At 32.6% G+C, this 14252-nt stretch overlaps 1 protein-coding gene across 4 annotated transcripts in view; it reads right to left on the reverse strand.

The window, feature by feature from the left end:
* Nucleotides 1–14252, reverse strand: part of gish (casein kinase I gish) — an 88769-nt gene that overhangs the window by 29230 nt on the left and 45287 nt on the right. For all 4 annotated transcript variants that reach the window (XM_065350766.1, XM_065350767.1, XM_065350768.1 and 1 more), the window contains exon 2: nucleotides 10618–10658. In XM_065350766.1, the coding sequence (XP_065206838.1) occupies nucleotides 10618–10658 (41 nt within the window). The remainder of the gene's footprint in view (nucleotides 1–10617; nucleotides 10659–14252) is intronic.

Genomic DNA, 14252 nt, shown 5'->3' on the forward strand with positions numbered 1-14252 from the left:
ATAATAAATTCGCTAGTAGGTGTTTTTGTGGCGCTTTTAACGTAAGTAAACAAGATCGTAAAACGAAGAAAATATTCGTCCAGTTATTCGAAGAGACTATAATTGTATTTAATATTCGTTAAATTTTTTTATAACTGACCTCTTTTTTTTTTCTTCCACATTCATGTCCGAAACTCGCGAATAATAGCAACTTTAGCCTATAAAGTGTATAGAAGATGCAGTTTACTCATCAAACGTTGAAAAAAATTTATTGGAAAGTATTAAACGAAAAAATAATATATATGACTATCATTTTGTCCCGTACAGCGAACGGAACGCGGCCGCAATTGTGGTATACATTACCATGTTAGGAAGTTGTCAGAAATGCAGTTAAGTAATTTAAAAACGTCTCACTCGAACCAGGATCAATCAATTAATACGGGACAGAGTTGCAAGTTTAACCACTTATACTTACACTCGAACAAACGCAAACGGTTAATCATCTATAATAATTTTAATGGGGTTACTCGTCATTAATTGCTGGTATAAATTTCGGACGAAAATTTACGTCGTCGTCGTCGGTCGGTCTCGTCGCTTTGTATATCATCTACACTTAAACGATTTCCGACAATTGGCTCTCGTTCGTTTTTGTTTTTGATAGCCATACATATTAGTAAGTGTTGTTGTATGGACAAAAAGAATATCGCCAATTGCACGTGAAGATGATTAGCATTGTTCAGACGAAAAGCGATAGGCGATTTGCAATCACCAAAATCTTCAATTTCAAGAGAGGAAAAAGTGTTAGCTTATTTAATTGCCTTCATCGGATGTGGAATATGCGTTTATAGCATATACGATACTTTACCTATCTACGTAGGATTAACCTCTTGCTGGGTTTACGACTCTTCTTCCTAATAATGGCGCAGCCTGGGCGAAGTTAATAGAAATTACCTCAGTATCGGGAACTTTATTCGTGCCGGCAATTACAGAACTTAATGCTTATAGGCCTGACGTGGTGTGTAAGAAATTTACTGTGCCCGGTTCAAGTAAACACTATTAAAGGAATTCAATTTGAGAGCACGTTTTTGGCGTTTAGATTTATCTTATCGTGCCTGTTTTCAAGCGCAGTACTTAAAGAGGCACAGGAATTGAAGGATTTCAGGTGATTTTCAATACTCCATGCGAGTTAAGAATGAGAATCGCATTCTGAGTCGAAAGGTGGAGGGTAATGAAAAAGCAGCTACATACATCAAAAAATTCAAATCCAGATTGCTAAATAGTGAAAACAATCAAAGAAAAATTTCATATGTGTGCGAGGTGAAATAATGATATCCTAGATCAATAATACCATTTTGGTAATCGCTTTTTCTATAGCATATCTGCAAAACAAACTCATGAAAATAAGATGAGTTCGTCAAAACTGCAGATATGCATCAGATGAATGTTACTTTATCATAAATGTCAGTACAATGCCATGATAGTTCAACCATAAAAAATTGACTATTTTGATATTATGTACGTCGTTATTTTAGCATTACTTTTATTAACTTGAACACAAATTATGCACAAGTTATTCTCTTAATGCATGTGGTAGTAAAGCTATGTAGATTAATACATACGGAAATCCTCCTCCCCCCAACCTAATAAAAAAATGAGCATTCCAAACAATTTCAAGTTTGGTATCAACATTTTTGAAAATTTTCCATTTGTTTTCAAAAAAAAAATCAGACAGGTAAATGATAAAATTTGAAAAAATGTACCATAAACACGTTGACGCCACTAACTGCATCAAGAAAAGTGTAGTTTCAAAATTTTCGTCCTGTACATCAAAGGATAGAGCATCAAAAACGTGATTTCAGCAACATGGCCAAAGCCACAAAAACTCAGGAGATTCGTGACGGGAAATTTCTTCTAATATTGGATTATTTGATTTTTTCAAGACACTTTGCACATTTCTGTTACATTCAAAATGCAATTTACACATTTTTGAGAGAAAAATACGAGCTCTGTTGATCCGAATATTATACCTATGCACTGCAGGAACATCTGCTTGAAAATATCGACAAGTCATCAGGTCAAAATTCATAAAAATTTCGCGTTGAACTCAAAAATTACTATGATTTTTCAAATTCCTCCCTCCCCTCCCCAACACTTTCTTCAGTGGAGTTTTATCCTTAAAATTTATTCCAATCAAAAAATGCGTTTTAAATTGTGTGTAAAAATCTGCATTCGAAGTATTAATTTTTGAATACCTCATTTGCTAATCCGAATCATTCGTCAACATCTACATAAATTTGAAAATTTACTATATTAATCAAAGAAAATTTCGTCGTAATTTCAATCCACTTAAAAACTAAAACAGTCATAGTAGACTTCATAAGGTATAATGATATCGTGCGAAATTAAAATTGAAAATGGCGAAAAATCGTCGAATGTAAACATATTGACGTTTCAAATTGAGAAGTTTTCTTCGAAAATGATCGTGTATACCGGAATTTCGCCCAATACTTAGCTGCGGAAATAATGGATGGGTTATTTGGTGTATTAAAAATGTATGTATATAATGCATCAAGTTCAGAAAGAACAATTTTCTTGGAAAAATTTCCAATCGATTTATTACGAAACCACACGCTCATACACAAATGGGTCTAAAACCCTGGTTACCTATTTGTTCTGGTCTTGCGATAGACTTTTTTTTGCCGGGTATTCTCTTAAACGGGTATTAAAGTTTCTTTGGGTCGCGAGATATGTAGGTCAATTTTGTATAATAATTTTAAAAGAATCTTACGTTAGGTGTCGCAGGTGAAAAGTATTTTCTCGGATACTGCCACCTACATCGTTCGCTTTAATTTTTACTCTTGTCAGATTATACACCCTCGCATGCTGTATTATTCATAAGCTTGGTAAAAGCAATACGCGTGTCAACTTCAGCTCGAGTCTTTTTGTAAAAATACCTATTCTGCACTGTATCCCTGTATTTGCTGTTGGCATGATCAAATGCTGAATGATTTGATCATGCTGGTGCAAAGTGTTGAGATTTTTTTCGCCCTCTTTAATGCTTGTGTAGGTAATTTTCTCACTCGAGCGAGTTGAAATTACGACTTGGAAACGAAAGTTTTCTCGTGCTATAGTACGTCATTTATACGAGCATATTTTACGCCTAGATAATGGTAAAAGTTGTCGAGTAATTTTTAGCTCGATGTCGCGGTGTTGATCTCGCTAAAACGAGTGAAATTATCATAATAATTCATAGCCGAGCCGTATTGTCAAGCTACTAATTAAGGTTTCATCGTTTTCGACCATTTTCTTATAATTTTTAGGGTTCATCGACAATGAACAGAATTCGAAATTGGGAATCTTTTTTGTTAGATTTTTATCAAAGAATGATGGAAAATTTTATTCCGAATCAGATACCTAGGCAGACAAAGAAATTGAAAAAAATTGCCGTATTGAGTCAAATTTAAACTTAGCGTTGGCTTAAAAAAATGTCTTTCAAGATACTCGATAGGCTGAATTATACCGAAAGAAGTTGACTACCTGCTTTCTATACATAGAAATCATCCCTAGAGATATGGAAAGAAACGATTCGTTTGAACGTTTTAATTTGAATTTTTACCCGAGAAATTGAAAATATCGAAATGTAAACTGGTAAGGGTATTTTTTTACGCAGCTTGCGTTAAAATTCGATTTACTAGTGAAAGTTTTCAATTTATTTGTGGAATTGTTGATGTAAGGAGTTTTTTCTAAGACTATGAATTCAGACTGAAGAAGATGTTATTGTGGGATATACACGTGTTATTAGACGATCCGTGACAATTACGAATTGCTGAACTCGAACTAATGAAATTTCTGCACGCTCCCTTGAAATGCTTCGTTCGTGTTTACTTCTCAAATTTTTCACATGATGCCTATAAATCGGTAAAAAATGTTTAGCTCATTTTTTTGTTGCGTTTCGGTGAAAGTTTTGGATACGAATGCGTTCGGATGAAAAGGGTTTATAGCTTCGTATATATGTTATTTTTCAAGTAAGTAGCATGGGATCTTCGTTCTTTGTATCTTTTACGAAAAGAACCTGCGTTGATTTTTAATTTGAACGATTTTTTTCCAATTTTTTATTTAAATTTGCGTTTGGGAATCAATTGAAAATTTTTCCCACGCTTATTTTTCGAACTCGGTTGTAAAAATGGCACGTGGTGCATCTATTTTGGCCATGGAACGTATAAAAATACTTTCTTATGCTACAAGCAAATTTTCGATTTTTTTTTATGGAAAAATAATTGATTTGAGAAGAGGCATGAAATGATTTTTTCATGATGCTATGAAAAGACGTTATTTTTTAGTTGAAATTTTAGAGAAAAGAATCAAAACAGTATTCTACACTGCTCAGTACGTTTCAGTTGGATTTACTAGGAGTGCATTTTGAAAAATTATACAAGATATACGCTAATATTTCAAAGACAACTGAACGCTCCCTTCGAATTCTTTTTCCTTTTATAAAATCGGTTGATAAAGAATCGCATTAAAACCATTTCAATTTCAACGCATTTGATTGCTATATCATTTCCACGACCCTTTTTACGTATTAGCTTCATTTCGCCAAACCACATTAGTGAAAATTACTCAAATCAGAAAAGTAATTTCTTCACATCTTTTCGCAGTCTGCACGACGATGGCGTCGTAGGTAGGTACGTGTACTCTGTTTTAGTTCATTGAGTTCTATTCATCCTACAGCTATCGGAGAATATTCTGTAAATGTTAGATCTATGAAAATCTCATCTGATCATTTTCCACGATTCCATTTTTCAACGCACGAATCCATCATTCCAGATAAATTATTTAATCGTCTAGTCCATTGGTAATCCGTTAAGGTTCATTTTTTTTGTAAATACTGATAATAATTTCCTAGAGTATATAGACCTCTCTTTTATTCATCATCGTCTTCGTCGTTGTCATCTCTTCTCATCTCACTTCCGTACAGCTTACTGTGTCGTGTGTGTACTGTTACTATATTCCAAGTTTACTAGGAATAAAAACAATTCACCGCCGTACATAAGTTTGAACTTGGAGAGAGAATGTCTGTTATTCGAGATAACTCGTTTGTTATCTTAAACTACCTATACACAGAACACAATCGACGTTTCAATCATACATTCCACGTACATGATTATTACCGCAGTCGTTGGCTATACTACTGTATGTGCGTTTGCCTGCATAGTTTATGCGTAGGCAACCCGACTTGTATGTTGATATTGATGACATCACTATATTACAGGGTGTCCTTTCTAACTTTCTAACATCTCATATTCTTCTGATTTGGGAACAATCTAGACTAATTAGTAATTGCGAGAAAAAAAATATCACATGAACACAATGTTTTTGAAATTAACGGTATTTTAAAAAATTCAAGAAACACGTTTTCCGATATTGTTTCTGGCAGAAGTGCACAATCCAAGACAGACAAAACGCATCTTTCCATTTAACTGCATATTCAAATAATAAAAAAACGACTGCGACTGTGAGTTTGTGAATTTCAATGCTGAGTGCAAATCAATTTACGTGGTAAGCCTACCCTACGAGTTCTCCCGATGAAAAATTGGCAGTGACCTTTGAGAAAGTCAGGCAGTAGAATACGAAAAAGGTTAAATAAATTTTTTGCCTTGCTCTCGTTTTGAAGGAGTTGATGTATGAAATTAAGACGAGGCCACTGTTGTTAAAATTTTTTATGGTGATTTTAAATTGCAAATAGGTGCTTTTAAAACGAGAAGTAAGCGAAAAATATAAATCTGATCTTTTACGTAAGTCATTCTGTGGCATTATCTGAAGCCATTTCAAATTTATTGTCAAATTAAATTTCGCCTTAAATCTTGGAATAGGAATAGCTTTTATTTCAACTTTGTAATGTTTCAAATTATTACGCACATGGAAAGTTTGGTAAATTTACAGAGAAAGATTATACTAAAATCCATGAAGCCAAATTCGTATGAGTTGATTCCCAAATGATTTTTTAGGAATCAAGAGTGGTCGAATCGACTCCCATTCATTTCCCCTTCCCACCCACAAGTAAATAATGCCAAAACTTTTTTCAAAAAAACAAGAGAATTGTCGAATACAAATTCACACTATTCCTAACAAAACTCGCACTCCACTAAAATCCAGAATCAGATATTTTTGTGATTTTTGAGCTACCTACTTTTTTGAATTTTAAAAGAAATTAACACTACGTACGACCTTCAAAATTTTTATTTCTTTCTAATAATAACGAGCTTAAGATTTTGTAAAACTATTTCGGTGTGTTTCGTCCTTTTTATTTTGTTTCGGATTCCAAAGAACTGACAATAAGCACAATTGAACACATCAGATCAAAACTTTTTGAAAAATTATACTTTTGAAGAGAAAATAGACATTTTTGAATCAATTTGGATGAATTCTTAAGACCTCTTCATTTTCCTATTTTTAATGTAGAAATTATATTTTTGAGAAGGAATAGCAACATGGCCTGCAACTGAGAAAATATAAGGGAAGAAGTTTTTCAAAATTTATTGAAGAAAAAAAAACATTGTTTCTGATGCGAGTAGCAGATTTTTTTATCCTTCAAATTTCTCAGATTTGAGCAATTGTTTCCAGAAAATTCAATTTTGAAAGAAAAAGTGTAACGAGGACAAAAGCTTTTAATAATACGTAATTCAAGAAGTATTCTCTTTATTAATTTTTATGATAGGCTATTACGAGAAAAAAAATTGAAGAATTTTTCCTCAATTTCTTCAATATTTTTTTGTCAGAATAGGTATATGCTACAAAAAATAACAAAGCAGCCCAAGCAACGAAAGAGCAAGTTTTTGAAAATTCATTTCGAAAAACATTACTTATTTTTGATGGAGAAGCGATTTTTCTGGAGAGGAAAGGAGGATGTATTGGAAATTTTCAAAGAAGAATAATATCGAAGTGAAAAGTTGGGAATTCTGCTCAAATAGGTATGCAATATTTTTGTAATTTTTCCTTGCCAAAAAATCAATGAAAAAAAAATTAGAAATTGGAAAACTAGCCAAATTTTTTAAGTAACTGAACATTTTTGAGAAAAGGGACCAGGGGACGAAATGACCATTTATTATGAATTTTTTTGCATTGATACCTAATTTATTGACTTTGGTTGAAAACATGTGAAACAAGGCCAAAAAATGACGTGTTTTTCAAATGTTTCGAGAAAAATGTTTTTGATTTTTTTTTTTAATTTTGAGCTCGAAATTGGATTATGAAGAATTTAGCTCCATCAAGTTCATTAGTTTGCAGCAAACTTTTAAAAAAATGTAACGTGTCCTAATACTGTCCTACATCGATTCGAAGCAATTTTGAATAATTTTGAGCAGATTTGGAGCATTTAGCAAATTTTTTTCAATTATAAATTAACATACCAATGGTTTTGAAAATTGTTAGAAATTATGCAGAAATATGAAATTTACGCCCAAAATTTCTTCTCTTCCCAAAACTCCTCTCATAATACCCTTCAACAGCTCAGCCCACCACAATTCAAAGGCCTTAAATTTTCATTCATTAAAATACAATAAACAGTACTCAATGGAGAGTATTTTTGGAACATACTGTACATGCTGTATATGATATTTTAACTTCGTAGGTTATAAGAAACACGTGTATACATCAAGTATCGTAGATTATCATGTGATTCCACGTCGATTATAGCACCCTACATATACAGTAGCATGCACAGTTCATGAAAAAGTAATTTCGTGTCCCATTTATCATCCTATATCAATTACACCGAACAACCATATATCAACAATTCGCCAGCATAAACGCCACCATTATTTATCTTTTCCATTTGGCCGCGAAAAACGACTAAAAAATTAAATATAGCGGTTGAATGAATGAACGAATGAATGAAAAAAAAACGTGTGTGAATGAGCGAGAGAAAGAAGAAAGAGCGAGAAAGAAAAACGCAAATATTAATCCACTCGCCATCGTGTTTGTCGTAAAGCTGAACACGGCTGCGAGAAAATAAACGTAAAGGTGGACCCTTTTTTCTAACCTTATTATATGCGAAAAATTCACAACATTTTTACGAAAAATCGTCGTTTTTTTTTCAATTCCGAGATGAAGAAGTTTTTCCTGGATATGTTTCATTGTTACGTCAAGAAGTTTTCCATCACATGCTCGATGACCCCGACCCAGCGGTGTTAAGATAACATTTTCATTGTTTCGCAACGGGCGTATAATAGCGAATGGTTCTACACATAATATGAAGCATCCCGGGTCATTTTTCTCTTCACTTTCGAATTTATGCGGACACTTTTCATCTTAATAGCGAATATATCTGACTGTATAGTCTCATGGCTACCTATACGATTTATATGCCAACGATTTCATCATTAAATAAATTGCCGCCATATACGTTATTATTTTTTCCCTCTTTTTCACTCGACAAATATTTATAAGTGGAAATAAAACGAATTCGATTTTCTGTCACATTCATCTACTTAATACGTATAAAAATGTACAATGACCAAACGATTTGACTTTTTATATAGATACCTATTTTTTCTAATCGTCAACTATTCTATGGGTATGTTTGTTTTTAATTTTGTGAACATTTTTTTCGCCTTTTTTTTCAATTTTCCCTCATCCATCATGTATTTTATACGAAATTTTTCAACAGATTAACTAAAAATATAATATCGTAACTGTAATTAGTTGAATCGTAAACGTATTTCGTGAGTCAAAACCGCAATAATATATTTCAAAAGTTATAAAATAGCATTCTGTTTCGTCTTGTAATCTAATCTCTTATGACCTATTTTTTATCTTATTATATAAATTTGCCAAAAAAAGAAGTATTTTTATGACACCGAGAATAAGTACGCCACTTCAAAAACGAGTGTTTTTTCACTCGACTAATAACAGTAATAATACTCGAGAATGAAAAAAATGATAATAAAATAATTCGTACAATTCACAAATTTTTAATGTTAAGAAAACTACGAATGAGAAATGAAATCTGGAAAAAAAAAACTGCTCCTAGTATTTTTCAACTTATTAACGAGCTTGAAAACCAAAAATTGAATAATTTTTCAATTCTTTGGAAGTGCAGGTTCAATTTTAATGGGTGCATTTCTAGGATACGGTTTCCATTGAAAGCATAAGCAGATACCTAATTTATTTCAGCTTTATTCCTAGCTCTAAACTACAGCGTAATTTTTTCACATTCGATCAACACCTACTTCAAAATTTATTTTAAAAATTGTACCATTAAGTCTCAAACAGGCTAAAATAGCGCAGCATTAAGAGTCGAACATAAAAAAAATTGAATTACACGAAGGAAAAATTTTCCCTTATAGCAACTGAAATGAAAATAAATGAAAAGCAAATTAATTTCGTTAAATTCAAGAGAGACTTTTTTCCCTGTGCTACTTAGAGATATCCTTAATTAAATCTTCTTTCTGGCAGGAAACGTACAGAAGGATGGGCAGGCAGGTATACAACGGAATCATAAAAATTTCATTCATTTCTTTTTCCTCATCAGGTATCCGCTAATGAAATTAAGGTACTGTCGGATATTTGGTTAAATATAGGAAATTCCTTTCGTTTACTCACCGACATTATTTCGCACATAAAAAACCGTTGTAACAGCGAAATTTTTCTACCTCATTAATCATACGTGCCGAATTACCCATATACCCAGCACTGAGAATTTATTCATTCGAAAATCTCTCGCGATTTTCGAACCACACATAAAATGGTTCGTTTAACTTGTTAGTAGTTATAAGTACAACTATACGTAGCTTTAAAAAAGTATTTAAATGAATTCGAAATATCGAATAACTTTTCAAACTTTTCTCATCATATTGTTCGCATCGTCGATATTTATTCGATAAATAACCAATTTTGCCGAAATACCACAACATTCGAAAACGAAGAAGAAATGACAGAAAATTTACATACCGTGAAAAAACACATGGTGCAAAAATTTTCCAAGTTTTTTCAACGTGCTTAATGCAAACTTGACCTATTTTGATAATGTTGAGGGTTGCCTTCTTAAGTTTTCTTAATTTTATCTTGTGTAGGTTTGAAAATTACCAAATTTTTGGAGATGAACACTTTACTTACATTAGTTCGCTCAAAAATTGAAAAATCACCATCAGCAGCTGCAAAATACTGCTTTTAATAATTGCAATTTCATCAAAACTTGCAAGAAAATGATAAATATGGCAATTCAAAAGTTACGAATTGACATCTGCTCAATAACTCGAGCAAACGAATTCATCAACCACCCAGCAGAATAAATCCTCATGATTTGTACGTTTGCAACACAAATCGAATATAGCTCATACCCCCTTCAGATGGTTTTTTCCAATCTACCAAAACAACTTCGATACATTACCGCACGAATGAAATTTTTGAATAAATAATAAATGCCCGAACATTATTGTAGGTGTACGACATCATACGACTATACGAGCACATGCTATGTACATTACATGCACATTGGTGTAATTTTTTTTGTCGCTTTTATAATATCACCAATCGATACTCCAAAGATAGAGACATATTCGCCGGAAACCCTGACTTGGTTATTTGCGTACTCGAACCTTTCACAATAATGAACTTTTATATAAAACTAAAACTTACCATTTTGATTGCAACGTGTTCATTATTATACAAGTTTTTTCCTGCAACATAGAAAAATAATCGAGACATTATTACAACGTTTTAAAATTATTATTATTATAATCAATTTGAAATAAAATAATAAAAATAATAATTAAAAGGAACAAAACCGTACAAAGCTAATAATAAACGTACCCATTGCAATGTACAAGAACATATACACCGAACAATGTAATAATTTATAGACCGTTTCGAATGATGGAATATGATCTTGGCATATACTACAGCAAGATATAGTGAAAGTGAACAATTTTTTTTTCTTTTTTTAATTTCCATCTTAAATCATAACTCGTAACAGTAGTGTACATGAAATACACAAACATTCGTTATAATTCTCGAAGCATGTGTAATAATATGGCTATAAAATATGGATGGAGGGATGAGGAGAAGAACGTTATTGTACATCTATCGTTTTCTATCAATGATTACAAAGGATCACAAATATTGAGTTATTGTGAACATTTACCAAAACGTTGGAAGCATAAAATGATGAAATCCATCATCAAACGTCTCAGATCGAATATCTTCATATGATTTTTTAAGATATAAACTGGGAAGAATAATGCTCTCTCAAAGAAAAAGAAATCGTAAGATTTTAGTTGGAGAATTTCTCATTTTCATCAATTTGTACATATTTCACCCACACCTTCAAATTTGACTCAATTACCTCCTCCCCTCCATGTACACAATTATACACATTGTCGTCGAATTCGTCACCTGTTTTATTCAAAACATTATGTGATAAGCAGTAAAGTCCTCAGCTCAGGAAGTATAGAGATTCGGCTTTTGATTTTTACCTCACTTGTTGATCAGTATTTTGTGAAATTGTCACTAAAATCACTGAAAATTACCATAAAATCCCCGAAAAAATGACAAAATTGAGTAGGTAAAATTGTTCGAAAATTACTATGAGAATTTATTAAAATGCCATTGAAAACAGTCAAAATTAAATCAACGTTGATAAAACATTGCAAAAATGAAAACAATACCTCAAATATTAGAAAAAATATTTGAAAATGATGAAAAATTTCTCAAATATCATCCACATTAAAATTAATCAAATCCAGCAAGTTACATAAAACTCATCACAAAACAAAAAATCGGCTTTAAAATGATAAAAAATTGATAAAATTTCAGTAAAATTGAACAAAATAATAGTTTCAAAAAATGATTTTAAAAAAATCAGTAAATCTTGTAAAAAAAGTAACTATGTCCAGTAATTTGGACAAAGAATAACAAATCCCCCTCATGAGTTATTTTTCTACATCCTGCAGGCACTATTATTCAAAAATGATCCAAATAAACACACTTTTGAAGAAATTTTTAATACATAATTGAATGATTTTATTAAAGGTTTTCGAATTTTCAAAAATTCATCAAAAATCCAAAAATGAACTTTAACAACTAAAATTTGGATTTAACCTACAATGGTTGGAGGACATGCTCTTTTGATAAAGCTTGGTTTCACAGAAATTGGATTGTGTTATGGTCGAATGGTCGAACAGTTCTCTTGCAAGGAGGTATGGTATACCTAACGCATTTCAAAAACAGTTTTATGGCGATGAAACAGAGGCCAACACTTGAAAAATTCTGAAAAACAGCTGAACATGGTGAAACAGCAACTTTCAAAATCTTTGTTGAAATCCAAAAAGATGAAACCTCAACTTGAGGTCAATCGATTAAGAGCAATTTTATAAATCACACAAATCTCCTGGAACACACATCTTGGAAGGTACCAGCCTCTCCCCTCTCCTCAGGATGTGTATGGAAAACTTCTCATGCGCTCAAAATTCACTATGCGATAGAACTAAACGAGAAATATGGGTTAAAAATCGAAATCTGAGTCACAGGCCAAATCATCATGCTCATTGGGCTATGAGCTAGAGCCTTAATTAGCACACTTCTAATTATGATAAGACACCAGATAGCTCCAATCACCTACGCGAATTTTCCAGAATTAATGAATCACCTGCTCGGAAGAATTTCATCGCAATTTTTCTCATCTACACAAAAAACAAAGAAGTAGTTTAAAAAAATTGTTTTCAAAAAAAAAAAAAAAAGGAAAAAAAACAGAACACGAAAGATACAGAACGCGAGAAAGAAGGAAAAATGGAACTACGACGTTGTTTTTCATATTTTTATTCATTCAAAACAATGGGGTTATACTTAAGCTTCATTCCTCGGTACGTCAACGGTTCATGAAATCACAGAACGACAGAAAATGTTATTTGTGAGAAAGAAAAATTACTCGTACAAATGATGTCGGAAAGTGGTGAATTGTGATTTATAAATGTTTATATTCCAGTCTTCTTTCCCTTGTGCTCGACTACTACACTTTGCACCTTCACCTACACAGGTATCAAAAGCTTCGTTTAGTCGTACAAATAAGACGTAGCACGAGAAAAAACAGAGGTAGGTACACCTAAATCGAGGTTGGTAGGACTATAGGAAGGCAAGGTGGGTAGAGAGTAAGATAAAGTACGAATTGTACTGTGTACAGTGTGGCGCTAAGTTAACTGCGGTGATAATTTTCGCGAGCACGTTTCATACTGTAAGTATAGGAAAGGTATATCTACACACACAATATACGCGGTGTAGTCGAATGAAAAACGACCGTAACGAACGCGGCAGGACACGAAAATGATAAACGACGTTTAATGAAGATTTTCTCGGCGTTTTATCCGAGTCGGCGATAATTACACGAATTTAGATTGAAAGCTTAATTTGTAAAACTAAATTAAATACTGTCATCTTTAGTTTAAGCTTTCGCGTTGAAAATGTAAAATGTCGAGTCGTATATTTCAACGTAGGCTATACAAGAGACAAAATGCGATGTATTTTCTCATTTCTACGTATAAGTATTTCGATAGATTCCATCGTATATGGGGTGACCCAACAATCATAAAATGTCTGTTGTATTTTTCGGATTCAGGCCATGGTCGAGACATAGTGCATTTAGTTTCTTTATTCGATAATTTAAAAAGGGAAAGAGGAAAAAGAGGGTTTTCTCATAATGAAAATTTCAATGCCTGGAAAATCCAGAAACTGTTCGATGACTTGAGGGGTAAAAATATTTTTGGTTTCGAAAGAAGTTTTTCTCGAACGATTCTAAAAATTAGTGACATGAATTTCAACGCTCCTAAGTAGCTCAAAAATTTCAAAATTTGAAAAATTGATTTCTTTTAAATCCCACGATCTAAGAACAACTGGAAATATGTAATTTAAATCCACATGATCGAAGTACATCTTGGCAGCAACATTCTTCTCCTTCTCTCCCTCGCGTGTTCCCACCCGCATTTCTATTTCACCTTTTGTTCAGTATTCGATCAAGTCAGGTGTGGTGCCAATTTCACGAACAATTTGGAATCGTTTTGTGAAATTGAATGTTAATATGATGTGTCACATGCGAGCTACTGACATTAATAAGAGTATTATTCTGCTTTGGAATAATCGATCTACAGACCAAAGACACGAAACCTTACAAGCTCATTCAGATGAAACATGATACACTTTTCTCTCTCCATAATATGGTATAAAATGACCGCAACTTATACACAACACACATAATACCAAACCAGAATAATATAGTCTACCAA

This window comes from Planococcus citri, chromosome 2 (genome assembly GCF_950023065.1).
Source record: "Planococcus citri chromosome 2, ihPlaCitr1.1, whole genome shotgun sequence".
Taxonomy (NCBI): domain Eukaryota; kingdom Metazoa; phylum Arthropoda; class Insecta; order Hemiptera; family Pseudococcidae; genus Planococcus; species Planococcus citri.